General features: G+C 39.9%; 2 protein-coding genes across 3 annotated transcripts in view; both read right to left on the reverse strand.

Moving 5' to 3' along the window:
* GCNT2 (glucosaminyl (N-acetyl) transferase 2 (I blood group)) overlaps positions 1 to 26,751 on the reverse strand; it is an 85,485-nt gene that overhangs the window by 32,022 nt on the left and 26,712 nt on the right. The window contains exon 1 of one of the 2 annotated variants that reach the window (XM_039858110.1): positions 5,002 to 6,204. The exons of the other annotated variant lie outside the window; for it this stretch is intronic. Within the exon in view, the coding sequence (XP_039714044.1) occupies positions 5,002 to 5,920 (919 nt within the window). The 5' untranslated portion in view covers positions 5,921 to 6,204. Of the gene's footprint in view, positions 1 to 5,001; positions 6,205 to 26,751 lie in introns of those variants that run through there. 2 annotated transcript variants of the gene reach the window in all.
* LOC120598938 (N-acetyllactosaminide beta-1,6-N-acetylglucosaminyl-transferase-like) lies at positions 7,791 to 25,981 on the reverse strand. Its single transcript, XM_039858111.1, has 2 exons — positions 23,903 to 25,981; positions 7,791 to 7,825 (listed from the first exon to the last, which is right to left on the reverse strand). Exons 1-2 carry the CDS (start codon positions 24,819 to 24,821, stop codon positions 7,806 to 7,808), a joined length of 939 nt encoding a protein of 312 aa, XP_039714045.1. The 5' UTR covers positions 24,822 to 25,981; the 3' UTR covers positions 7,791 to 7,805.

Raw genomic sequence — 26,751 nt, forward strand, 5'->3', positions numbered from 1 at the left:
AATTGAAAGAAATGTTTGTAAGCACTATCTGCTTACAAACAAATCTATAATGACAAAAAAAAAAAATGCAAACCACCATGGACATATTTCCGAAAAGAGTGACACCTCTTTTAGAAGAGCGTTAGGCAGGTCCTTCAGGAAGTGTTCCAGAAGAAGGCATTGTTATCACAGGAGTTGACAGCTCCATGCCTGCTATTGTCCCTGAAGACCTCTCAGAGGGACAAATGTGGAGGTGGAAGACAGTGATACTGATGATCCTGACCCCACGAAGGCCTAAGCTAATGTGTATGTGTCTTAGTTTTTAACAAAAAAGTTTAAAAATGAAAATAAAATTTAAAAATTTTTAAATAGAAAAGAGCTTATAGGATAAGGATATAAAGAAAGAAAATATTTTGTACAGCTGTACAATACATTTGTGTTTTAAATAAATGTTATTACAAAAAAGCAAAAAGTTACAAATAATTTTAAAGTTTATAAAGTAAAAAAGTTACAGGAAGCTAAAATTAATTTATTATTTGAAGAAAGAAAAATGTTTCAAATATAGTGTAGCCTAAGCGTACAGTGTTTATAAAGTCCGTAGCAGTGTATAGTAATGTCCTAACCTTCACATTCCCTCATCACTCACTGACTCACCCAGAGCAACTTCCAGTCCTGCAAGCTCCATTCATGGTAAGTACCCTATACAGGTGAGCCATTTCTTAAATCTTTTATACCTTATTCTTACTGTACTTTTTCTGTTTAGATATGTTTAAATACACAAATACTTCTCATTGTGTTATAATTGCCTGTGGTATTCAGTACAATAGCATGTTGTATGGGTTTGTAGCCTAGGAGCAATGGGCCATACCATGTAGCCCAGGTGTGTAGTAGGCTGTGTCATGCAGGTTTGTGTAAGTGAGCTCTATAATGTTCGCACAATGATGAAACTGCCTAATGCTGCATTTCTCAGAACATAGCCAAGTAGTTAAGAGAAGCATGCCTGTACTTTGAAAAAGACTGGGACTGATCCAGCCACACCCAGATTTAAGGCCCTTTGTAGAGAACACATACCTTCTAAATAGCTCAATGTTTACATTTGCTGAGAGCTACAACTGGAGAATGTTTCCAGCTTCTTTCCATTGTTGTCATATTTTAACCTTTCATTCCTTATACTCATTTTTTTTTTTTTTTTTTTTTTTGCCAATAGCTGAGGAGCAGTCTAGATTAAATTAAAACAGAAGAAGCCCACTGCATAAACTGCGAGCAGGCCAGGAATGGTACTAACATCAGGGTTGGAGGGATGCCAAGTTGTGGGAGGCACTCAAATCATGGGCAAATAAGGAGAAAACTAACTGGAGGTGTCCACATAGAATGCCAGTGCTTTCTCTTGGCATGAGATGCGACCACATGATGGGCCCAGGTTGACTACCTGGAAACCAGAGTTTCTAAGGAAAGACTGCTCTGTTAACATTTCAACTGGAACTCTAGAGCTTACTAATTCTACAAGGTCTTCCTGATATCTTTCCCTTAACTGATATTAGTTGTTGGCTTAGCTATTGTTGAATTATGCCTCCAGGCAATAATTTACCCACCGTTCATCAGAAATTACTACCACTCACTCATCCAGATATAGGACACTTTTATTCATTTCTCCGACCTCATAGCTATTCAGCCACTCCCCAGACCCAATCCACAACCATCCAGCAGTCTATATACCCTCCTAACAAGCACAGTGATAGGTGGTAGTGTGGGATAGTGATGGGGAAGACAAAGATGGATGTCACATTTCTGACCCTTAAGAAACCTAAAACTAAGGAGACAGAGCAGAGGAGATATTCACTTAGCAGGTAATTATAATTCAATGCTGGCAACAGTGGCATCAGGTATAGGAGAATCCAGGGTTGGAGTACCAACCACCTGGGAGGTGGGTTATCAGAGATGGCCTCCAGAGGAGGTGACATCCAGTCAAATAGAGATAGTAAGAAGGGTATCCCAGAGAGGACATCAAAAAAAGCTATCAAAAAAAAAAAAAATCAGGTGAAAGTTGCAGGGCGTGCTTGGGAGCCAAGGAGTTGTTGGAACATTAAGTATGAGGGTATCATGTAAAAAGAAATGAGGGGTAGAGATGGGGTGGGGAAGTGGGGGGAGGAGTCAGGTCATGGAGGCCATGCCACACTAAGAGCTTCAATCTGACCCTCAGGATAATGAAAACCACTGTAAAGCTTTAAGCAAGGGAGCAACAGGTGTTCTCCCAGCCTATCTGAAAGTTCACTGCTGTTGGACTCCAGGAAGGAAAAGTTCCCTGGTGCCTTTGTCCCACAAAATTCCTGGGGTCTAGAATAAAAAAATTTTCAAAATAAGAGAAAAGTAGAGCTTTTAAAATTAACTCCCTAAATGTCTGCATATGATCTATTTAAATAAAATAACACATCTTGTGGTATTTTTTTTCTCACTTACAGACAACAGTGTTTAAAATAAGGACCACTTGTCTTTTTCTGTGTATTTTTGTAGTGAACTTTAAAAAATATATATATATGTACTATATTCCACATGTTTAATTAGTTTTATTGTCTATAAACTTAACCAAATATCTCTGGAGGGATGTATAAGAAAGCAATAATATTAGTCACTGATGGAGTAAAAATTAAAAAATTTTGAACCTTATAAATGTATTTTCTGTTTTTTAAAAATGCTAACTTTAAAATATTTTTTAAAAATAGGAACAGATGTATGGGGGCGGAAACATTTTTTTTTTGAGGGGTTGCAACGTGGGGTAATTAGCCCAATATACTAAAATTATACTGAAATCTGCCCAATATACTAAATAGTCATTAAATTTCATACTCAACCATTCAAATCCTGAAACTTAAATTCCAAGAATCATGTCTGTCTTCTTACAGAGGTACCCTCAGTACACAGAACAGTGCTTAGTATCACAAAGAGCTAAATAATAATATTTGTTGATTGCTGAAAATATCAATGTCAAAATAGTCTTTTTTTTTCTCCTGAAAACTTTTTGTCGATGCTGTGTGAAGACAAAGTCCTCAACACACTGCATGAGCCAAACCAACGCCTGTTCCAGATGGGACTGAGGAAGCTGGCACAGGAGCTCGTGTGGGGTGTGGTGATCAGTTCCAGCAAGGACACCTTCCTGTGAGTCAAACTAGCGCAGCAGCCCACTAAGCCTCAGCATGCTCACTGTCTTCAACACTGCCCCTTTTTAGCGCGTCATGAGTCTTGTATGTGTATACCTACCTACACACACACACACACACATACACACACACACTGCTAACCTTATTTCCAGCTAAAAGTGGTAAGGTGGAGCTTACTTTCACTGCCCTCCTCATTTTCCCCCACCTTCTATCCTTTCTCTTTTCTGGGATTCTGCAGGGGATTTGCTTTAGATATACAGGAAAGAAGAAAGGATTATTCTTTCTCTTCCTGGTGCAAGAGAAAAAGTTCAAATCTCAGGCCACACAAATCTAGGATCAGGTCCAAGCTTTGCCTTAAACAAGCTATGTGAAGATGAGCATATTACTTCATATACCTCCAAGCCTTTTTTTCTTTACCTGTGCATTAGGATAACAACGATTATTTCTCATAATTAAAGAAATGATGTAGAATATAACATATCTGGCACATCAACAAAAAATATCGGATGGCACATGTAGAATATTTACATGTTTTAAATAGTTATTTCTAAAAAATAAGGATGAATATTCACCACACTATAAGTATTGGTTCACTCCCCCTCCTACGAGTTTGTAATCTGACAATTTAGTATGTCTGAAAATAAACTGCTCAAAGGATAGCAGCATATGTCTCTGTCCCCGGTCACCTTGCCAGCCCTCGTTCTGCCTCTTTCTCTAAATAGATTTCTGTGACTACCACTCTAGCTTAGCTCTTAGGAATGCTGAATTCTTGGGCACCTAATAACTGCTGTGAATGTGACTTTCGGATAAGAAGGGAGTTTCAAACAGCACTCAAATGTGTTAACAGTAATATTTACTACACATAAGAGCAGGGAGTTATTTCAAGAATGGCAGACATAGGGCCACCCTCACACAGGGCTGATATCCACAGTGCTGGTATAATAGTGGGAACTACTGTACTGGAACATTACTGGGAAGAGGTGTGCAGATTACGCAGGTAAACTCAGACAACATATGGGAAACAGAATTTTGAAAAGAAACTCAGTCTTGAATCAAAGAGGGAGTTTGGTGCTGCTGCTATTGTTGTCATTGTTTTTATTGTTATTAATAATAATTTTATTGCCTTCAGTTGCCTGGCATACATTAGACCAATTCCTAAATTATCATAAACAGTAGAAAAGCATATAAACACAAGAGGCTACAAACTGGAATTTCTAATAAAAATCTGTGACTTTAAAATTGGAAATTTACTTTGGATCCACTCCAGCTGGAATCTCTCTCTGTATGTTATGTTTCATTGTTACTCATTCTTCTAGGCAATAAAATATCAGACTAGATTTACTCAACCAAGTCAGTTGAGACCTGGGTATTTGTCCAGTTCATAGACTAGAGACATTTAAGCTGGAGTGATAATTTGTGAATTATCCAAAGAGAATTCAAGGATTCTAAAAACAGCCCCATGAACTTTGAGCAATGACTGAGCATCAGTGTAATACTGTGTAACATCCTCTGAATGAAATACTACCTATTTCAACTCTTACATTGTAGCCGTGCTTATTGAGGACTACAGAAAACATTCATTCAAAAGACTGAACTGAAAGATAGTAACCATGTGATATACGATCAAGGTAGTTTTGCCCGAGCTCCTGTGGGTCAGAATTTTTCTTAGATCACTATATTGCACATAGTTATAAGACAACAGAGCTGGCATCAAACTGTCACTAAGAAGCAACCAGACTAATAGTTTTCTAAGCATTAAAAAACTTTTTTCAAATAATTTCAAAGGAGTCAGTTCTCTAAAGGAGTTGAATGGTAGCAAATTCAATATTCGAACAGGAAAAAAATGGTACTGGAAATTGGTACCTACCTGGAATCCTATTAAGTGTCACCCAGAAATGTTCATCAGGACTGTAGGTATCTTTTGACCAGTGTAGTAAATCAATGGCCCTTTTGTCATGGAAGACAAAGTTGACAAACTCTCTGGTAAGGGCCACATAGGCAGTGCCAAAGTAGATGGTCAGCTGATGTGGAGGTGAGGTTTTCAAAATATTAGTATTTTTCACAAAAGAGCCATCTTTGCCCAGGTGCTCTCGGTGGACGTATTTAGTTCGTCCAATTGCATGAGCTGGGGGCAGCACCCCTGGGGTAATGTTTTTCCCTTTAAATCCTTTCAGATACTGAATTATTTCCTTGTTGGTCTTCAGGGGGAAATCTTGCCCACAGGTGTTGATGGCGTACTTCCACGGGATCTCCGAGGCTACCAGGTCTTTCAGGCAGTTCAGGTCAGCCTGGAGCCTGGAGATTCCTGCATAAACCACAGGCTCTATCTTTGAAGCAATAAAAGCATTTTGGAAGCAACTCAGTAACTGCCACACAGATTTCTTAAACTCAGCTGTGGCTTTCTCATCCACATGAACACAGTAGACATTTTGGGGCATGTAGATAGCCCTGAAGAGCCTTTCAAAAGTATCAAAGTCCTTATGGATGACCATGACATAGGCCAAGGGGAATGCCACTTCTTCTTCTGAGAGGGGGCTTGTGATGTAGTGATTCTGGATCAGGTAGTCCTTGCAAGGGACACCTCCCAAAGGTGATGTCAATATCTTCTCCCACAAAAAAGTTGACTTACCTCCTAATGCGTCCTTACAGGCGTGTATTCCAGAATACCTTTCACTGGAACTATTCAGCTTCCTTTTTGGCAGGTTTAATTGGCTATTGTAATGTACAAAAAAAATAACCACACCGAGCACAATAAAAGCAAAAAGGTAATACTTCCAAAAGTTCATTATTTTCACTTCCTTGGGGAAGGAATCTCTCTCCAGGGATTCAGAAATGATCAGTCCCTGAAACTACAAGAGTGAAGAGGTTGAATGAAATTCCTTTGCCAGTCTTGACTTTCGACAGCTTCTCAAGCGGGCTTCCTTTCCCCGAGTCCTTTAATCCTCATTTATTTTCTGCTTCAGTGTCATGTCCATCCTTCTTGGCGGTGGCGAGAGAGGACATGGTTCTCTAACACGCGCGGGTCTCAGGCCCGGAGCGCGGAATCCCGTCAGCCAGCAGAGCGCAGAGCACAGCGCTCATCGCTCAGCCCAGGCCAGCCCAGCCCAGCCCAGCCCAGCCCAGCCTTCGGAAAGCCCTTCTCATTTGCATGTGAAACGCAAGTGGTGGATCTTAGCAAATTACGTTTTGGAATGGAATGACGGGTCCTTTTCACTGGGGCTGTTTCTCTTGCTTCACCCCACCCCCATTCCAGCCAATCTATTCCGATCTGATCTCCCTTCCATTCTCACGCTTTCCCCTTCCCTTTTAGAATAAGTGGTTCTACTTTTTCGTATCGGCCTGGCAACTTGCTAGCAGTATTTGGAAACCACAGCATTTAGGACGATTGCTCTTTATGGTTCTTCCTGTTTCTCTGCCACCGCTTTTCATTTCAGTGTTATCTCTCCCTCTGAGCACATACAGACACAGATAAAGAAAAATGCATTTGCAACATGTCTAAGTTGCCAAGATTATCAGCAGCAAAAGTCTGGTGGTGAGAGATTTCCTGGATTAAATCTCTTTCTGGTGGTGTTACATAGCATCTCTATGTATGTGCAGGCTATGAAAAGAAATAAGAAGTACACTCTTGGGGGACTGGGATGAGGGTGCAAGGGACTTAGACGTGACTCTTAGCATTGAAGGGTTGGTGCAGATGACATAAATGAAATAAACACACCTTAGTTTGCACTCCAGAGAGAAAGGTGATAGTCATTGTTCCCAGAGAGCAAAAGTTGGTTCCTGTTTCACACAGAGCTTCAGATAACTTGAGCTGTTGAAATGATTATCATCTACAATGTGTGGAGTGACTAGACACTGGGCCTCTTGATAAGCCTGACAGCTTGAGATTTGAGGTCATTTCACAGAACTCAAAGGATTCTACTTCCCACCCAATGTCCTCTCCCATTTCCTTACTCTGAAGAAAGAACAAAGGCTTCTGGGCTGCAGTAAAATTCCTGGAAGTATCAATCAGTGAAATTCAGAGGAGCCAGGAAAAGAAGCCCGACAGATCTGGTCACATTACAGGGGTTCTCATAGCTCAGGTGTGCCAGGTGCCTCGACCTCTTAGCAAATGTGGAATGCATTTGCAGATTGATGTAGATGGTAAGGATGCTTCTGGGGGAAAGTAACCAGTCCAACTAAAAGATAAACCACAGCAACCACGGTGAGTGTGCTGAAAGTAGCTTGCTCCCATCTCATTCCCATAGTCACCCAGCTATCCTCCTTGTCTGGGCATGGTGGGCAACTGGAGCAGCTGTTCCTGTTAGGAAAACATCTGGTATATGATGCAGCAAACTTCCTGCCCTTTCTTATGTCATGCCACCCCTTATCTTCCTATAGTTCCCTGGATGAATGAATGGTAACGGCAGCATAGATGTGATGGATACTGATTTGGAGATAGACCCAAAGAGTTGCCAGGGATCTTGAAGATCACCTAACACAACCTTTTATTTTATAGATGAGGAAACTAAAGCCAATAAAAAAAATATTTTTTTCAAAGTCATTCAGCTAAATAGAAGCCAGAGCCTTAATTCTGTAGTTCCCTAGTCCAGATGCTGGAGCCAGTCTAATTGGTTTTAAATCCAAACTGGTCACTGACCAGCTGTGTGACCAGGGTAAGGTTACTTGGCCTCTTTAAGCACCATGTTCTTTGTCTACAAGATAGAAAATAACAGTGGTTACTATTTCACATGGTTAAGAATGTTAAATGAGATAACTCTTGTTTAGGGTTTATGTATATGTTCATACACGTTCAATAAGCATTAACAATTTTTGTTGTTTCTCTTTTGAAAAATATCTGACATTTCTGACTCTGTTAATAAACGGATATTTTTATTTCTGTTTTTAGTAATGGAGAAGAAAAATATTTACCCTTTTAAGGCTTTCAAATGGGTTGAAATGGGTTATTCCCACTCAAAAAGCAGAGGTTGAGTTCTACTCTTTTTCTTCCTCCTCACTATTCCTCTTCATCTTGGGGTGAGGGGAATAATAAGAATGTGGCTATCAAAAGGGAAGCACTGAATAAAAGCACTGAATAAAAAAAGGGAAGCATTGATGCCGTCACTTCCCTTAATTCTTACTGGAACCGTACTCTTTTCTGCAAAATACGTTGTCGGCAGGACTTGTGGAGAGCAGAAGTGGGGAAGGGAGAGAGGGAATAGGAGGCAACGTGCAGTTTTGGTCGGGTTTCTCTCCCTCTCTTTGCCTTGAGCCTTTATCCTACAATAGGGAGCTCTGGTGGAATGCCGATGCAAAGCAAACTCGACAAGACTTTAAACATTATTTAGTCAAAGCGAACTGTAGATGGGTATATCGTGACTTATAGTTCAGGACAGCAGTATCCAAAAAAACAAACAACAACAACAACACAAAACACTTCTACCTGCTTTATTTACAATGGTTTAAATGAACAGCCTGAGATTAGAATGTGATGCCTTTTTAGCAATTGGCCCAACAGGAGGTTTGTTTTGCCTCCTGTTCATTTGTGATAAATGAACAGGCACTGTCTTCCAGCAAATAATTGGGCGGTCTAAGTTATTAACCTCCAACCAGGACATTATATCTGCTCTATTCACTTTAGTTGCTTAACATATTGAAATCTGTCATCAACTGGACATTTTGTATTCACTCCATGCTTCTCTCTGCTCCAGGATAACCTTCATCATCACGAACAAGGAGAAAGCACAAGGACAACAGCTAAGAGTACTTAGTAAGCTCAGCTCGACACCAAACTAAGGGCTCAGCTATCTGGGGGCTTTCTGAGAACACAGTGGAATCTTTTTTCCCCTCACAGTCCATTAGTTCTTGTTAACCTTACTTGAGCTGTGCTTCCACCCCAGCTGGGCCAGCACAGGCAAAAGCAAATGCTGGTTCTTGCAGAGGCAGGGTTGAAATCCTGGCCTGACTTGTTCCCAAGTCCTCGTAGTTCTCCTCTACCTCAGATTGATTCTCTTGGAGTAATTATTGGCTACTGAATCAAGGCAATGCTTTTGAGGCGTCCTCTCATCTTTATCAACTTTACACCATTCTGCTCCTCATCTAAGTCTTTGGTTGCGTCAATCTGGCAACGTCAAACACTTTGGCCACAAACAAGACACAGCAAGTAAATGAGAAAAGATCTCTCAGCAACCCAAACAATGATCACATGTTGTAGGTTGGATTCACACACTCAAATGTGTACAGGCAGGTAAGTGAAATAAGTACGTGAAGCTGGTTGTAGGAAAGGAAAAACAGGGCTAATGAGTTCACAAGTGGCAATTAACACAAGGCCAAGATGTCATGGATGTGCAGGGAGGGTGGGGACATTGGTAAAGAACGTGTGCCCCACCAAAAGCAAGCAGCTCCCTCTCAATGCCAGTGATTAATTCACACTGGATCATACTATAGGACCGATGCTGCCAGCTCTTCTTATATTTCAAGAGAAGTGAGAAATCTAAATTTTATTTTTTAAAAAGTTCCCAAACTCTTTAAATGTTATCAAGTAATTAACAAATTTTTAAGACACAAGTCCATCCCTCAGGATGTCAGTTTTATCATCTTTGCTTTAAACATCAAAGGGTTAAACACCTCTTGAGGCTTCGCCTGTTAACTCTTAGTATAGGCACACTCTTAACATACTTTCTCAGACTTGAGCAGGTAAGAAGTCGCAAATTAGAAGAGGGAGGTAGAACTAGTAGATTCGGCACCCTGTTGTCAGCAATAGGTGATGTACAGAGAATGAAGTAGGCTCAAGAAAAACTCCAAAAGCAGATCAGGGCCAGATTATTCAATGAAAAGATAACCGGCATTTGTACAGCTCAATAACCATTTTATTATTGTCGACCAATACCTCTAGTATTTTTAATTATCAAATAAGTTAACATCTATGAAAGGGCTTGAAGACTGACCATCAGTTCAAACATTGGGCCAACCATACCTCTGAAAGCAAGCGGAGTCCTAATATTTAGTGAAATAGAAATAGAAATGTATGAACAAATATCTTCTACATATATTCTGCATATTCTGTTTAAAAAGGCATTTATGAAGTGTTTATTTCAAATAGCTTTTTAAAAAATAAACCATTTTGTGAACAAAATGCACAATTATGACAAAAAGTTTTTTCCTAAAAGATGGTAACAAATATGTGTTACCATGATTCTACATCAGGATTTAGCACTTCTTCTGTAAAAGGGCCAGGTAGTAAATATTTTAGGCTTGTGGGTCATTTGGTTTCTGAGGCAACCATTCAACTCTCATACTGTAGCATGAAAGCAGCCATAACAATATGTCCTGCTAAAACTTTATTGGTATTAATATATCATTGTCATATCATTTTTTGTCATGAAATAGTCCACTTTTGAATTTTTTCAACCATTTAAAATTGTAAAATCATTCTTAGCTTTCAGGTAGTAGAAAAATAAATAGCCCATGGCTGTATGTAGCTTGCTGATTTCTGTTCTAGATTATAATCATGTTCCTCCAGGCCTAAATTTTGCAATACTGACATCTTTGCAATAACCTATAATTTCTGTTTTTTCCCGATGAAGAAATGTGAAATGAGGGGAAATAATTATGTTGATCCTTCTTATATAACCATTTGGGTCATAGGGAAGAACCCTAGAATGTATGCGTGGGTGTCTTCTATGAAACAGAGATCATAAGAACACTGACCTCTTAAGAGATTTAAATAGGTTAGTACATAAAAAGATATTAGAACAATGCCTTGTACATAGAAAGGATTCAATAAATCTTAAGGCATCTCTGTGTTGCCAAACGACTTATCTAGGACTCTAAACACTTCATCCACCTTCTTAACTAGGTTTAGTGAAGAACAGCTGTGCTTCATTATTTATGGCGGCCAAGACATGGAAACAACCAAAGTGTCCTTTGATGATTGGATTAAGAAGGTGTGGTACATATAGACAATGGAATACTACTCAGCCATAAGGAAAAACAAAATACTGCCATTGGTGACAACATAAATGGATCTCGAGATTATCATGCTAAGCGAAATAAGTCAGGTGAAAAAAGTCAAGAACCATATGATTTCACTCATATGTGGGATATAAAACTGAAAGCAACAAATGAACAGAGAAGACAAACAAAGAAAAACTCATAGACACAGACAACAGTATGGTGGTTACTAGAGGGAAGGTGGGGAGCTTGGAGGGAAGGTAGAAAAAGGTAAAGGGGGTCAATATGTGGTGATGGAAGAAGATCTGACTTTGGGCAGTGCGCACACAATGCAATATACAGATGATGTATTATAGAATCGTATACTTGAAACCTATATAATTTTATTGACCAATGTCACCCCAATAAATTTAATAAAAATAAAATAAAATAAACCAGCCGTGCTTAGGGGATCATTCTGTGCTGGAAAGATCCCAAAGTCCAGGCAGGAGGCCTCCAGGCCATCCCTCTCATTGGCAGCGTCGGCCTGTCCTGCCTCTCTCCACCCCAGAATGAGGGACTGCCCTTCATTCCCAACTGCAGCCTCTTGAACCTGTTCTTTCAAACTGCACCTGACGTGGTCACCTCTTCAGAGAACCAGCCAATCTGGCTGTGCTGTTTACTACGTGACCCTGAGAAAGTTTCTTGGGATCACTGAACCTTAGTTTCCCAATTTTTAAAAAGGAGTAGTTTCCAGTCTACCCAAGCGGTGGAAAGTAAATGTGATGAGGAAGCCTCCGAGTCCTCTCCCTCTCTGACTCCTCATGCTGTCACCCCAGCTTATTCCATTCTTTCAGGATCACTCTACGTTTTGGCACTTTCCTCGCAGCCTCCTAGAGGTGGCACATTCTTTCCCTCCTGTGGTTAATTGCCCAACTTTAACTCTAATTGACCAAAAACAAACAAACACAAACAAAAATTTTACCTTTGGCTGTATTCCATTAAGTTTCCAGGAAAATAATAGGTTACCTTTGTTTTTCTGTGCAACTTTTCTCTGCTTGCAAATTACAAATTCTTGAGGAAAGGAATGTCCAAGGTCTGTTCAAATCTGGATATTTTTCTGATACCCTTCTCATACCAAATACCTCCAAATTTCTCCACTTCCATATTTTTGAATGTTATATTTTTGAACGTTGCGAGGTGAAGGTATGGTATTTCCACTAAGAGAAGGTATTTTATAATTCAGCTGCTGGCAGAGATGTGTATCTTGAAGACACCCTTTGTCTTTGAACATTGTCAAATAAATGAAAACAAAATAGTCTTGAAATAGAGATAGGCAGTGGTTTCCTCCAACTTCTAATTTTAATAGCCCTATTAAATTCTTGGCTCACTTTCAGTTTATTCAATCCACTGTCATACTAGCTTCTTTCCCAAAGAACCTGTCATTTACTTGAATTTAGACAGTTTATTAGGGCAGAGTGCTTAGATAAATCCCAAAAAGCAGACATTTCTTCTGCTTTGCTAGAAATTAAAGCTAGAACAAATTTGCCACTGAGATGTGTCCTGTGCTTGTACTTAGTAGAAGAAAATCTTTGATTTTCCCGTTAAAAGTGGCTTTAGATTCAAGTTTTATATTTACCAATTCATCCTTTTAGATGACATCCTTAAACTCTATTTTTTCCTCTGCAAAAACAATAGGAACATTGTTATAAATAGAATAGATTCAGTCCTGGTCTGCTTTGGTTAGGGCCCTCATGGCTGATAGTGTAGTTTTGAGCACTACCCTTCAATGTGTCTTCAATGTGTTGTAACCTACATAACTGAATGGTTTTGGTTCTCTTTTTTTTTTTTTTTTACATTTTATTGATCAGTACTGTTCTGTGGGACATAAATATCTAGGGCACTACTCTTCCATCCTTCTCTGGGCAGGAATATGTAGTGGTAGGACTTAGGGTGACCAACTATCCCAGTTTGCCAAGGACTGAAGGATTCCCCAGGACATAAGATTTTCAGTGCTAAAAATGGGAAAGTCCTGGACAAACCAGGACAAATTGGTCACCCTAGATACCATTGGTCTTACCCACTCTTTGCTGAAAGATAGACTGACTAGAGGGGATTCAATAACAGATTAATATGAAAGGAAAGCAAATGTTTAAACCATTGATCTGAGTTGGGGGAGCATGCAGATCATAAAAAGTCTGCAAACCGTAGTGCATGAAAACTCCACATGACCCTCCCCCAAACCACTGAGGCATGGGGACAAAATGATTAACATTTGTGGGATAGCTCTACGGTAAACCTAAAAGAATTCACTTAAACCATTCTAACTACACAGATGTTGCCCAGTGGATATAAGAATACCTTAGTAACAACCAATATAATGATAGGAGAAACTAAAAGGAAAATAAGTTTGTGTTATTACAATGTTAACTGTATCTAAAATCCCTGTGCCCCACCCCCAACACCACATGTAACACCAACCACATCCTCTTTCTGTAAATGGGGGACTAATTGAAAAATATGGGGTCTTTTGAATGGAAGTGCTTATTTTAACATCTGTAATAAATGGGCAATGAAGCCAGAAAATGTTAACTCATTTTACAGAACAGCATAATCAACCAGCTGTTTCAGCTCTCTGAGTCTCGATTTCCAAATTCATATGATTTTAGGATTGGAACTAGATGTTCTTTAAGGCTCCTTTCAGCTCTAGATGCTGTGATTACTATAGCCTTCTGCACAGAATAAAAAAGAGGCTGTTTTTTAGGAAAGCTGCACTAAAAAGTTATGTTTAGGTTGAGTAAGTGCAGGGGAAAATCCAAAATGTAGTCGGCTTATTGATCAGAGATAAACCAGAAGGCTTGAAAGTGAAGTGAAGGACAATTAGCTCAGACAAACCTAAGTCTCAAGAGAGTAGAAACCAGACGGGGAGGTGTTTAGCCTTTCCAGGAGACCTGAGGTCCAGAAGACAGGACCTCAGAGTCCAGGATAGGCGGTTTCCCCATGAGACATAGGTGGGCACTTGGAGTTCTAGGCAGGAGGGCTTCTTTGGTGTGGGGTCTTGTGGTTCTACAGGATTGTAGAACCACAAGAAACTCAAAGAAGAAGCCCTAACTTAAACTGAGGAAAGAGTTAAAGAATTTCAATGAAAAAGAAATTATTTGAGGATTAGGGCTTAGGAAGGGGTGGCTAAAGAGGAAATAACTAGAAGAGGGGACTGACATGGTAGGAAGCTAATTGTATTAGGTTGATCTGACTGTCTCTAGCTTGCTTAGTAATGATGATAGTTTTATCCTCTGATATGTTCATAGTTATGTTCTGACATTTTAATCTGGCTGAAGAGAAAGATTATGGGGAATGAGTATCATATATTCATCTCTGAAAATGTGGCCCTGAAATAGATATAGGGTAAATATATTTGGGGAAAACTTTCTGCCACTTATAGTTTTGTTTAAAATCATCTCAAAAAAGAATGTTACATACTGTATGAGTCAAAAGACGAGAGAAAGAGAGGTTTGTTAAGTGGCTCTGGCATTGAGAAAACGCATTAAGAAATGATTACTTAGGAAGTAATTAATATTACTTACTGCTTTAGATTTAGCTTTAGATTTAACTTTCAAAGATTGCAAATTATCCGCTCCGAGACTCAGGAAAAAAAATCACCAAAAATCTTAGCAGGGTCGTTTGCTTCACCAAACGATAGATTAATTCCATCAAAGAAGCAGCCTTATAAAAATTCAAATTGTTTTTTAAAGCAGGGGCCTCTGCTGTTGGGCTATTCTTTTTACTTCTTTGGTGTGAGATCAGACACCAATTTGGTAAGTTCATGGATAGTGGGCCTCAGAGTGAAGCACAGTCTGGCATGAGCTGATGCTACCCCCAAAATAAGCTTGGCTTTGAGAGGCATTCCTGAGATGAACCAGATGCTTTGGAAAAACTGAGGAAGAGAGAACAGTCCCATTGCTATTGACCAGAAGCAGAAAGAACTTCAAGAAATGTCTTGGAAAAACTGAACATGGCTGGAAGATGCTGAAGCTGAGCCTTCAGGATTTGGCATGGTAACCTAGGCTGTGTGTGTGGTGATGTGGGTGGTGGTGGAGGAGGTGATGATTTGCAGCTGACTGGGCAGCAGTGCTGACGGGCATATTAAATATTATTTCCATCTGACTCAATTTAATAAATATTCTTATCCTACTGGGCTGCTAAAAATATAAAAGATCCCAAAGAACTTATAATCTAGTCAGGGTAACATGATATTTACATTCATCATTATAATGCAAAGAAGATTAAAGAATGCATAAAGGAGTTACAACAAAAGTTTACAAGGGTGTACAATTGAGAAAAAAAGATCAGGAAAATCTTCCTAAATAACAAGCCATTGAATGCAGACCCATTAATGTCATTATATAAATGGGAGAGATGGAGAAGATTGGCCCAAGTAAAGAAAACAACATGCAGAAAATTACCAAAGGCAAGAATACAAGGCATGGTGTTTTTCCTGGAGTGTTCCTTTCAGGGAAAGCAGTAATGGGAACCCATAGTAGGGTGATATTGAGGTGATATCTAATAGGGATATGCTGATATCCAACATGCCATGTTGAGATGTTTATAATGAATAATTCAGTAAGCTGTTGAAACTCATCGAAACTTTTGGGATAGAGATGTTATTCTTAGAGCTATGCCTTAAGAAGAAATGTGTGTCGAGAGTGTTAGAATGGGTTGAATAGAGAGACCGGGGCCAGAAAGACCACTGAGAAGGAAGGGTCTAACAATCTACTTGAGAAGCACGATGGGCAGGAGTTAGAGCGGTAGCGACAGGAACAGGGAGAGTGACACTCACTCGAAGCCTATCACAGAATGTGCAGAATGTGCTGATTAGACATAGGGGCCCGATTAAGAGAAGTTGGCTAACTTGGAGAATGGCAGTGGTGGCAGGTCAGGGAAGCTCTGAAGAACGGTGTTAGTGGGGAGTAGGGAGGTGGATGGGGAAGCATGTCAGCGGGTGCCAGGAGGAACCTCAGGAAGAGATATCCAAAAGGTGGGAAGAAATGTGAGAGAGGGCCTGGGAGCATGATGGAGGGTTGTCAGTCATAACTACAAAAATGGGGCCGAACTGTGGACGTAAATGAGATCACAAAGGGAGGAAGAACAGTAAGGGCCCAAAAGCAAACTACAGATGTTCACTGGAAACTTAAATTTACCTCATTCTGAATTTCTCTGAGAATAGTGGCTCTAAAATCAACTGTTATCTAAGTCTCAATTAAATAGTTGGTAACCAAGAGTATGAAAAGGACAGAATTATCCATTTAACTACAAGTTTCTCAAAGAGGGATTATAAAAGCAATGCCCTTTAGCACATTTGGCAACAGGATAGCCTTTTCACAATGCTGGAAGTCGTAGCTGAAAGTCCTGTGACAGAGTCAAAGTTTTATGACAGACTGTTGTTCCAGGGCTTCAGTCTTTGGTAATTATCTCTTCGTAGCACTTTGATCCTATCTGCCTTTCTAAATAAAAACAACTTTTAGAAAAGAGCGATTCTATACATTGCATGTGGATAAGGGACAGAATTCTGGATTAGAAAAGTAAAACAATCTGAATTTGTGCACTGACTTTGCCAATTACTAGCTGTTCTAGAAGTTCAACACAGGTTAGATTGCAAAGTCAGTATGTAAAAGAAAACAACATACAGTCAAAATTCCTCTGGAGAAATCCCTTGGGAATGTGCCACATTAAAATGACACAGAGTCTCCAAATTTCCAACATGGCCGATTTTCCCTTTAATCATAGTCCAGATGGTGGTTCTTCAAATGAGCACCAGATGAAGTAGTGAGCTCAAGCCGAGGTGCTATGTTATGAGATGTACACTGTATCTTTACATTAGTGATCCATGGGAGCCAAGTCCCAACATGGGAATGAGAGGAATCCACTTCACGCTCACTCTGGACCCCACAGTCACTGGATGGAATCGAGGGCAGGGCATGATGGCCGAAACCCTTTAAACTTACACATAGTGTGTGTGTGTGTGTGTGTGTGTGTGTAGTGGAGTTTGTGTAAGTTAAAATAATACAAGCCAAGATCCCATTGTACTGAGCATTGCTCATGTATCAGGGGTTGTGCTATAGGAAAACAAAAATGAGCAGGTACAGGTTCTACCCTTGAAGCTCAGTCAAGAAGATTACTGGGAACCCAAACGTGGCACTGCAAGACTAAGAATAGATACAGGAGGAGTGAGTCCACAGGAGCAAAATTTAGGAAAAGCTTTTTAAAGAATGTAACTCTAGTCTGAATCTTAAAAGCAAAGCACATTATCAACTAGGTGAGTAAGGAAGGAAGAAGAGCATTCCAGAGCATTTGGCAGAAGGACTGACATGGCAGGGAGGGTGGAAGGGTCACATTTGGGACCCACAAGCCATACAGTAGAGCTGGAGTTCATAGTGAGAGAAGGTGCTGGAAAGGCCACGGGGCCAGATCACAATGAGTTCCCTGTGCCCAGTGTTTGGACATTGTGCTGGACGTGACAGGAATCCATAGAAGTTTTCTAAGAAGGAGAGAGATGTGATCATGTAATCAAGGTGCATTTTTATAAAGATCTTGTTACTGTAGAGAATGGGTTTAAGCAGGTTGAGAATGGAGTCAGGGGAAGTGGTTAAAAGGAAATTAGACTGTCGTAGGAGAGAGATGAAGAGAGATAGATGGCAGACCAGAAATGGAGAGGAGGCTGGTAGCCAGATCCAGTTTATTGACTGTTTACTCTGCACCCAGCACTAGGCCAAACACTTGCACACATTGTCTTGCTGCTTTTGCCAATAACCTTATGAAAGGGGTGCTGCCAGGTCATGTCACACAAGGACCTTGCTCACCTCAATGCAAAGTCTAGCCCTCACTCTCGCTCACTCAGCCACAGCCACAAGGGCTGCCTTTATGGCTCCTGAACACAGAGAGCTCTTGCTCACCTCAGGAACTTTGCCAGATCTAGATCCTCTTTCTCAAGTGCATGGCTGACTTGTTCTCATATAGGAGATGCAGTTCATGTGCTACTTTCACCAAGAAGCCTTTCTTAATTCACTCCATTTAAAGTAGGTCCCTTCCTGTATCAGCCTGCATTTTTTTCTTTTTTTTCCAGCCTACATTTTCTTCATAGCGCTTATCGTAATTTCTAATTACCTTATCTGTCTACTTTTTATTATCTGTCTGCCGCTTCTAGAATATATATTCCATGACCGAAGGGCCCTTATTTGTCTTATTATTATTATATCCCAGTACCTAATACAGCATCTAGTGCTTAATAAATATTTATCGAATGATAATAATAACAATAACAACAATGATAAAATCTAACATTTAAAATATGTGCCAGGCACTGGTCCAACTCCCTTAAATCTTACATATTTCATATAAATATTATTATTTTCTCCATTTTGTAGGTGGGAAACTGAGGACCCCAAATTTAGATAACTTGTCTAAGCTCCTACAGCTTGTAAATGGTGGAATGGATATTCAAATTCAAGCAGTCTGCCTCCAGGATCCATGCTTTCAACATCAATGCCACGTGACTACTCTAAGACAGAGCTTTACAAATGTCGGGCCACACATGGCTGGTGATGGAAGGGCTAAGGCTCCAACCTTGTTTCTCTCCAACTCTGGAACCTGAGCTCCAGGGATAGGAAAATTGACAGAAATCAAGGTGGTGAAAATTAGCAGAGGGAGAAGCCAGCCTGCAGGACTGAGAGAGATAACAGAGGATTGTGTTAAATTCAGGGGCACATGAGCTGAGTTCTGAAAGTACAGAATTTGAGGTGCCCGCTGACCACACTCTCTCCTTTACTGTGCTTTCTGTTTTTGGAGTAGAGGACATTACTCAACCCGATCTCATCTTCATATTTGTAAAATGTGGATTTAAGTACCAACCAGACAAAATTCCTGTGAAGGTTACACTGAGATAATGCAGACCCGAGGCAGATATTCAGTAAACATTCGTTTCTTAGTATTTCCTGTACCTTCTGTTCACATGAAAAAAACAAAAGTTCTGGGAAATGGGCTAAATATTGAGATAACATAAGGAACAAGAGGGAACATTCTTGGGTAGGTTCAATTATATAATCATTCTATAAGCTTAATAAGACTTAAAATCAGTTAAGTTTCATCTTCTGAACAGTTGCATTGCCATAATTAAATGAAGAGTTTGTAAAATTAGGTTCAGTTTAATCTAAATGTATAACATAAGTCTTTGTTCTTCCTAGATGTTTCTTTTTATTCTTATTTATTGCTAGATATATGTAATATTTGTCTTTGGACAAGTCACATATTTTAATCTTAAATTTTCTCATCTGCAAAATGGGAACAATAGTCTTCCTCTTAGAGGGTTCTTATGAGGATTAAAAAAGCTAATGTGTAAGAAATATTTTGCAAACCGAGTACTATCCAGATATAATAAAGGAACATTATTGAAAATGGTTTTATGAGGGAAATGTGGTATGCTTATAAGATCATACTTCCACAGAGGTAATTTAATTAGTATTCTCCAAGTTAAAATAGCTCAAGTGCTTAAAGCTTTATATTGCATTAAATCTTGCTCCTCTGATATCCTGTGAAGATGGTCAAAATAACTCTGCCTGCAAAACAAGGAACCATCTTACAGTGAGCCTGTGCTTTTTGTCTGCCTAGCATCACTCTAAGGAACCATCCTCCTCCATAGCCTGTCCCTAACCTCTAGCTCGACTGTGGGAAAGCAGCCCAAAAAAGGCTAGTCAGTATTCCTCCTACCCCTGCTTTGTTTAGGGATAGCAATTTAGACCAAGCAGAATCAATCTGAAGACTTCCCTGTGCTGTTGCTGGAACTATTAGGCAAAAGACTTTCTTTCCCCTCAGGAGTACCAGCTGTCAGAACCAAACGCCAGGAGATACTTCTGACCATCTCTGATACTATGTGGGAGAACATGCCTCAGTTTTCTGGGACATTCTTTGTTTTAGTACTGAAAGGCCCATTCCCAGGACTCACCCTCAGGCCTGAACAATTAGGGATGGTTGGTCTCCCCACAGAGAGAAAGCCTGACAAGTGTCCTGAATATATTGCTCTAACTCTTGATCCAGCTTTATTTGGAGCCGCTCCTTGAACAGCTTAATTCTATGACTCGGTAAGTTCTTGTTTCTGTTTAAGCAACTTTGGGTTTCGTTTCTGTCACTTACTCTCAAAGAATGTGCACATATAAATAAAACTTCAAGTTAAAAAAGCAAAATAAATTGAAGTAGGAAACATGCTATTTTTAGAATTGAAAAATGAGGAAATGTGATCATGTGGTCACTCCAAGGTTGAGAGAATTTATTTCACAAAGGAGTTCTGAAAAAAATGTATACAAAATGAAAAAAGGAAGCAAAGCAAATAAATGAAAACATTCTTATGGAAGAATAACATCATGGCATGAGAAAGGTCAGAGTAATGCATGAGCAAAAATTCAAAAGAACAAATTTATGCACTGAGAGAAAAAAAGTAGTTGAAGCCAAAGCATGTAGCAGCTTTGCCTTTTCATTAGAGATAGACTTGCCCTGAAATGGGACAAGAGGATAATCTAGCCATAGGAATGGACTGAGAAAAAAACTAGACCAGCAACAGCTTCTGCAGATGCTAAACAATTTGACAAGATTTAAAGCAAAAATCTAAGTGGCCTCTGGCACTCCTCCCTGGGGCGGGTAAGTAAAAGAAAATGGCAAAGGAATAACCAGAAAAGCTAGAGAAAATGGGCTTTTCTTAAGGTGACATATAGTAGCAATGATAAAGATCTGAGAAATTAGAAAATATAAGTGTGCACCAGAATTTGGGGTGCGGTACTGCTAGCAGAGCCTGATGTTCTGTAGTGCAAGTCAAAGAAATTTGTGCTCCTGGACAGTTTCCTTTGAGAATATGTCGAGAGGGAGAGGTCTAGACAATCTGTCTGTACATGAGTCACAGCCACTCTGCCTGGCCTCCCCAGAAGAAGTATTGAGACTGAAGCCGCCAACGGACTTTTTCTGGCCCCATCATTTTTGTTTCTAATGCAGTATAGGAAAAGCCTAAGGATTGAAAACCAAGAGAGAAACCATTTTCTCAATAGAAAGACATTAAAAAAAGTGTGAAGATATGTGATTCAGTGCTACCTCTATGAATATCCTTTCTATTGAGTCTCACCAATTTTAAACTATTTTCATTTTTTTTTCCTGATATCTCATTATAAGGTATCAATCATTTTCTTAGTCATATCACTCTTGTGAGTGTTTGGGGGAAACTAAAATGCCTGTGCAAGTTCTTTCTAATGAAAATGCTTGAGGATGTTTAGGAGAAAGACAGAAGGAAACCTTGAGGAAGGGAAGGAAGAGCACTCTCTGGACTTGCACATTTGCAAAAAATATGTTTATGCTGTATTAACTGCAGAACTTTTCCCCTAAAAACATAACATTGAAAATAGAAGAACCGATATGGTTTCAGTTTGGTAATAAAGAAGCAGGTTCACACACCAAATCTTAAATCACAAAGAATGCCAAGTATAAAACCACTGGAGTTACTCGAGTGTATGATTAAATTTTACGTTGCCTTTGAAGATGAGATAGCCAGCACCGAGACTATAGTGTTTGATGAATTATTTTCTTTAAATCATTTGTAACTCAGGAAGGGCCAACTTGCAAGGAGGATATCCTTTTGCTATCTCCCTGAACCAGGATGCCATCCAGAGTCTAAGAAAGGAAGGCAGCAAAGCCCCAGGAAATGTCATGTTAGCCTGAAAGTCTTGCCCTGCAGAATCAGACCTGACAGCCCCCTGACATGGCTCACCTGCCTCCCTGGAGAGATGCTTTCTTGGCAGAGCTCTCACCTCCGATTTTCTACAAAGGAAATGGAATGTATTCACCAGAGCTAATGGGAAAATCGGAGTCAAGACTCACCACCAGCATTCCCACCTTTCTATGAATTCCCATAGCCACGATATGGGTGTTTATGTGATTCTGGGCATTGCATCTTCTGCAAAGAAAAACATGTATAGTACTTGTGCATTCACTTTTTAGCTAGGAGATTTGAGGTCCCAAGAGGTTACGTGATTTACGTAGGGTCATACAGTTGCTGTGACAGGGCAGAAGCCAGTGTGCCACACCATAAACCTATAGTAAAAATAGTTTTCTCTCCTGTGCCTATTTAGATATTATTCGAGTTCTCTCACATTGTCTGTTTGACTAGGGCTGGAAAGAAGAAGGGGGCTAAGGGAAAAAAAGGGAGATGAAACTTTCTTTCTTCCCTTGATTTTCTTACTCTGGTTTGATGTTGATTATACTGACCGTCCTTCCGTCAAAGTAACCACAGACATTAAACAAAACCCAGGTTTCTCTCTTTTTTTTTTCAAACCAACAATTCAGGCTTTTCTAAGTTAGGAAATGCCTTAATCTCAGTACGATATCTAAGGAATCACATGGCTAGAACTAAACTTTTATAAATTTTAAGGGAATAGTGAAAATATACATATATATTATACATTTAACTATGAAAATCAGCCTCTAAGTACCTAATGCTCCCAAATTATACACTAATGATGGAAACAACAGATAAAAGGTGAAAACATGGTGGCCATAGGGCGAGAGAGGTCAGGAAAGAGAGAATGCACAGGACAAGAGCCAGCCCTATTCCCCAGGCCGGTCACCCTGGGATTCAGAACCCAAACACAGTATTTTCCAGAGAATGCCGGCGTGTTTATCGCCCAGCGGGCCCTGCCCTGCAGCCCGAGAGCACCTACCAGTGTTTCCAACCTGGCGGCCCCCCAACCACCAGAACAATGATCGCTTTTCTCTGCTGTAATAATGCTGTCGGGTTCGTCAGAAATCTGCTTTGTGTTTTCCACGGAGTCCACAGCGTGCTATTTCCTTCAGAAGAAATCCTATCGTGTTTTTTTTAATAGTTTTAAAAATAATGGATCTAGTCCATTAGTAAAGGTAGAAATGTTCTGATGGAAAAAAAAGGAGCTTCTCCAGTAGAATCTCATTATTTACCTGAAGTAAATATATAAATGTGTATATATAAAATATATTTATATAACATAAATATATTATACTTAACATAATATATTTAAACATATTATAATATAAATAGATAAAGTATACATTTATGTATAATATAAACTCTACATCTATGATATGGTACATGCGCGAGTCCAAATATTTCTCAGCTCACTTGGTCTTAGGGAGACAGCTGTGGTGCCATAGTAAAGCCTCATGATTTGACATTCATCATTCATTCACTCACCTAAAATACACTTATCAGACATTTACTAAGTGTTCTAAGCATTGAAGATACAGCAATTAACAAGAGAGAAAATGGCCCGACTTCGTTCAGCTAATGCAGAGGAGGCCAAGAACAAACACATACAAATAAGTTAATATGATAATTCCAGATGGTGATTGAAGGAAAAACAGGCTGGGGTGATCAGTCAGCTCAGATGACATCTGGCTGATAGAAGGAGCTGTGAAGGTCTAGGGGTAGGCAGGAGAATGGCTAAGGCAAAAGTTCTGAGGTAAGAGCAAGTTTGACACATTTGGAAGAAAGAAGGAACTCTAGCAGGGATTGAGAACAATAACATCTATTGTGGGAAAGATTTAATAAGATGATAAATGCAAAAGAACATGATGAACTGCAAAGCAAATCCACTGAAAGGTATTATTTGGCTGTGCTAGAATATCATACTATCACATAAAAAAAAACCCAAAACATCATTTTGCACTTAGAAAGAATTAGGGTGAGAACTATATATTTCAGTTTTCATCTTCCACTTCAAATAAAAAAGAGTAGGCTCTCAAAAAGCCCTTTCAACTATGGCACATTGCCATCACGTGCAATATGGAATTTCACATACCTGGAATCCTATTGAGCGTCACCCAGAAATGTTCATCAGGACTGAATGTGTCTTTGGACCACTGGAGCAAATCAACAGCCCGTGGGTCATGCAGAACAAAGGTGGTAAACTCTCTTGATAGAGCAACATATGCAGAGCCAAAGTAAATGGTGAGATTATGGGGAGGAGGAGGTTTCAGAACTGTGGTTCTTATCACATAAGAAAGCTCTTTGCCCAGGTGCTCTCGGTGGACGTATTTAGTCCGTCCAATTGCATGAGCTGGGGGCAGCACCCCTGGGGTAATGTTTTTCCCTTTAAACCCTTTCAGATACTGAACTATTTCCTTGTTGGTCTTCAGGGGGAAATCTTGCCCACAGGTGTTGATGGCGTACTTCCACGGGATCTCTGAGGCCACAAGATCTCTGACGCAGTTCAGGTCAGCCTGGAGCCTGGAAATCCCACCATACACGACTGGCTCCATCTTGGAAGCCAGGAAAGCATTTGAGAAGCAGCTCAATAACTGCTCCACTGCATGTTTAAATTCAACTGTTGCTTTTTCATCCACATGAATGCAGTAGACGTTCTGAGGCATGTAAATAGCTCTGAAGAGCCTTGCAAAAGTATCAAAATTGTGATGGATGACCATTATATATGCCAAAGGAAATTCAGCTTCTTCTTTAGATAAGGGGCTTGTGATATAGTGGCTTTGGGCCAGGTATTCTTTGCAAGAAGACTTCTCATATATTGTTAGTTTGTTTCTCCACAGGAAAGGTGTTTTGCCTTTGATAAAGGATGTGCAAACTTGAGTCAACATCAAAGTCTCTGAATTATTCAGCCTCTGGAAGCTTTGCTCTCCCCCAAAACTGAACACGTAGAACACGATAAAAATGATTACACAAGAGACAGAAAATATAAAGAGGTAACGCATCGATGAAGACATGCCTCAAGAGGAGCGAGATTTCAAAGACCGTGAAAATCTGTTAAGTCCTTTCCCAAACTTACTTTTTTTCTCTGAGTTCTTATTTTGGTACATACTCCAGTAATTCCTACCCTGAAGGAGACGCTGTGAATTTATTCAGTTTCATGCTGGGAGTCCAGCTGCTGGCTCTGTCCCCATGCTGATATTAGCAACTGATCCCGCCTTGTTCTCTGTCTCTCAACCCGCCTTTGTCTAAATCCCAGTAGCAGGTTGCTTAAGCCCAGCCTTTTCTCCTCCCTCTACCTCCCTGCTTGCATCTGTGAGCTGTTTCACTTAAACTCTGGTAACTGCTTTTCCCCTGCAGATTTAGTTTCTCAGATCTCTTTTCTTTCATTTCCCATGTTTTCCCCCACTCCCCTTCTTGTTATTGCCGTTCAGGGAATTAGTACAGCGAAAGCCAAAGTTGAAATGATGTGTTCTGGCAGGCATGTGTTTCCTGCTAGTCATCCGACAGGCTGCGGCACTCACCCCCGTCTTGTTGCTCATGGCAATGATCCACGACCTGGTCCCTCGACATTCCCAGTACAAGCCACGGGATATAATGTAGGCTGCTCTCTCAAATATGCTGCTTTAATGAAAAAAATGACTGAACCGACAAGTAAAATAAACCTCATCCATCATGGCTCCTTTGTAAAGCTTTCCTGCCCCGCCCTACTCTGTTCTAAAACAAGAGATTACAGGAGTTCCAGTCCCAGGAGATCTGAAATGGCAGATCCTGGTTCTGCGATTTTGTGATTAGGTGACAGCCCTTCTCCTCCCACTTCCAGCATCCACTGTGGGGCCTGTCACGGAATGTTGGGGCCAAAAGAATAAGTCCCGAGCCACATCTCCGGATTGAGATGAGACTTTAAAGCTACATTGCAAAGAACTTGAATCCTGGCCACAAATGATATTCAGATTAGGAGACCTAGGGAGCATTAGGTTTTAACCACCCAAAGAACATCTCCTTATATTCAGGGAAGTGCTTTGTACCCACCTGGTTAAGTTTATAGACTACCTAGGAAATGAATGTTGTTTTTCCTTACTTGTAAACAACAATATTTCGGCTGAGGAGCACCAAGCTCTTTCACTTAGAAGATTCTCTTCTTCAACCTTTCACCTTTCCATCAGCTATTTTTAAATATAGATTAATACGTTTTAGTTAAAACGACTCCGGAACACTAACTCAACTACCAAATGCTTTCCCTTTCTTTTCACTATTTAGCTGAACTTAACACCTCAGAGCCTCCACCCCATAGCATTAACTCACAATGGAGCCTGAGCCCCACTCCACCCCATGAAGAAATAATGTCCTTTAATTCACTTTCTCTCCTTTTTGAAAAGTCTCTACTCTATTATTAATGGAATGGAACAATGCAGGTACGCCAATTCCTTGCTTTCAGCATGGGTAAGAAAAGCAGCACTACCAGCCGTGATTCAAGGCACCCCCTCCAAACTAATAACACACCGCTTCCCGAGCACAATAATTTTTCATTCTCATTTTTATTGTTCTCATTGTTCATTCTTTCATCCTGAACATTATTTTCCTCTCTCCCTTACTAAAGTCTCCTAATTCTTTAAGACCCATCACAAATAAACTCTATATAAACCACCTTTGGATTTGTAGGCAAAGTGGAAAAAGAAAATGCAGCTATTATGTGGGTAAAGAAGATCAATCTCATTCTTAGGGTTTCTATGGGGTAGAGCAAAGAAAATGACCAAAAGTTCATGATAAGTGAAAACTCAATCCAAGCTTCTCTTTTTCTAAATAATACCTTTAAATATTAGGTTATTGTATATTCTGTTTCAAAACAATAGAGTACTTTCAGTATCTAGTTTGACAAAGCCTTTTGGCTTAGACTGAATAGTAAAATATTTGCACTGTGACAAAGTATTCAGTATACAGATACGT

The sequence above is a fragment of the Pteropus medius genome, unplaced genomic scaffold, assembly GCF_902729225.1.
Source record: "Pteropus medius unplaced genomic scaffold, Ma_sr-lr_union100, whole genome shotgun sequence".
Taxonomy (NCBI): Eukaryota; Metazoa; Chordata; class Mammalia; order Chiroptera; family Pteropodidae; genus Pteropus; species Pteropus medius.

Excerpts from the sequence above, each read along its gene's own strand:
- LOC120598938 (XM_039858111.1), bottom strand. The coding sequence starts at position 24,821 with ATGTCTTCATCGATGCGTTACCTCTTTATATTTTCTGTCTCTTGTGTA. Across the intron at positions 7,826-23,902 it reads GACGCTCAATAGGATTCCAG|ACAAAGAACATGGTGCTTAA; the intron begins GTATGTGAAATT and ends TCTATCTTGTAG.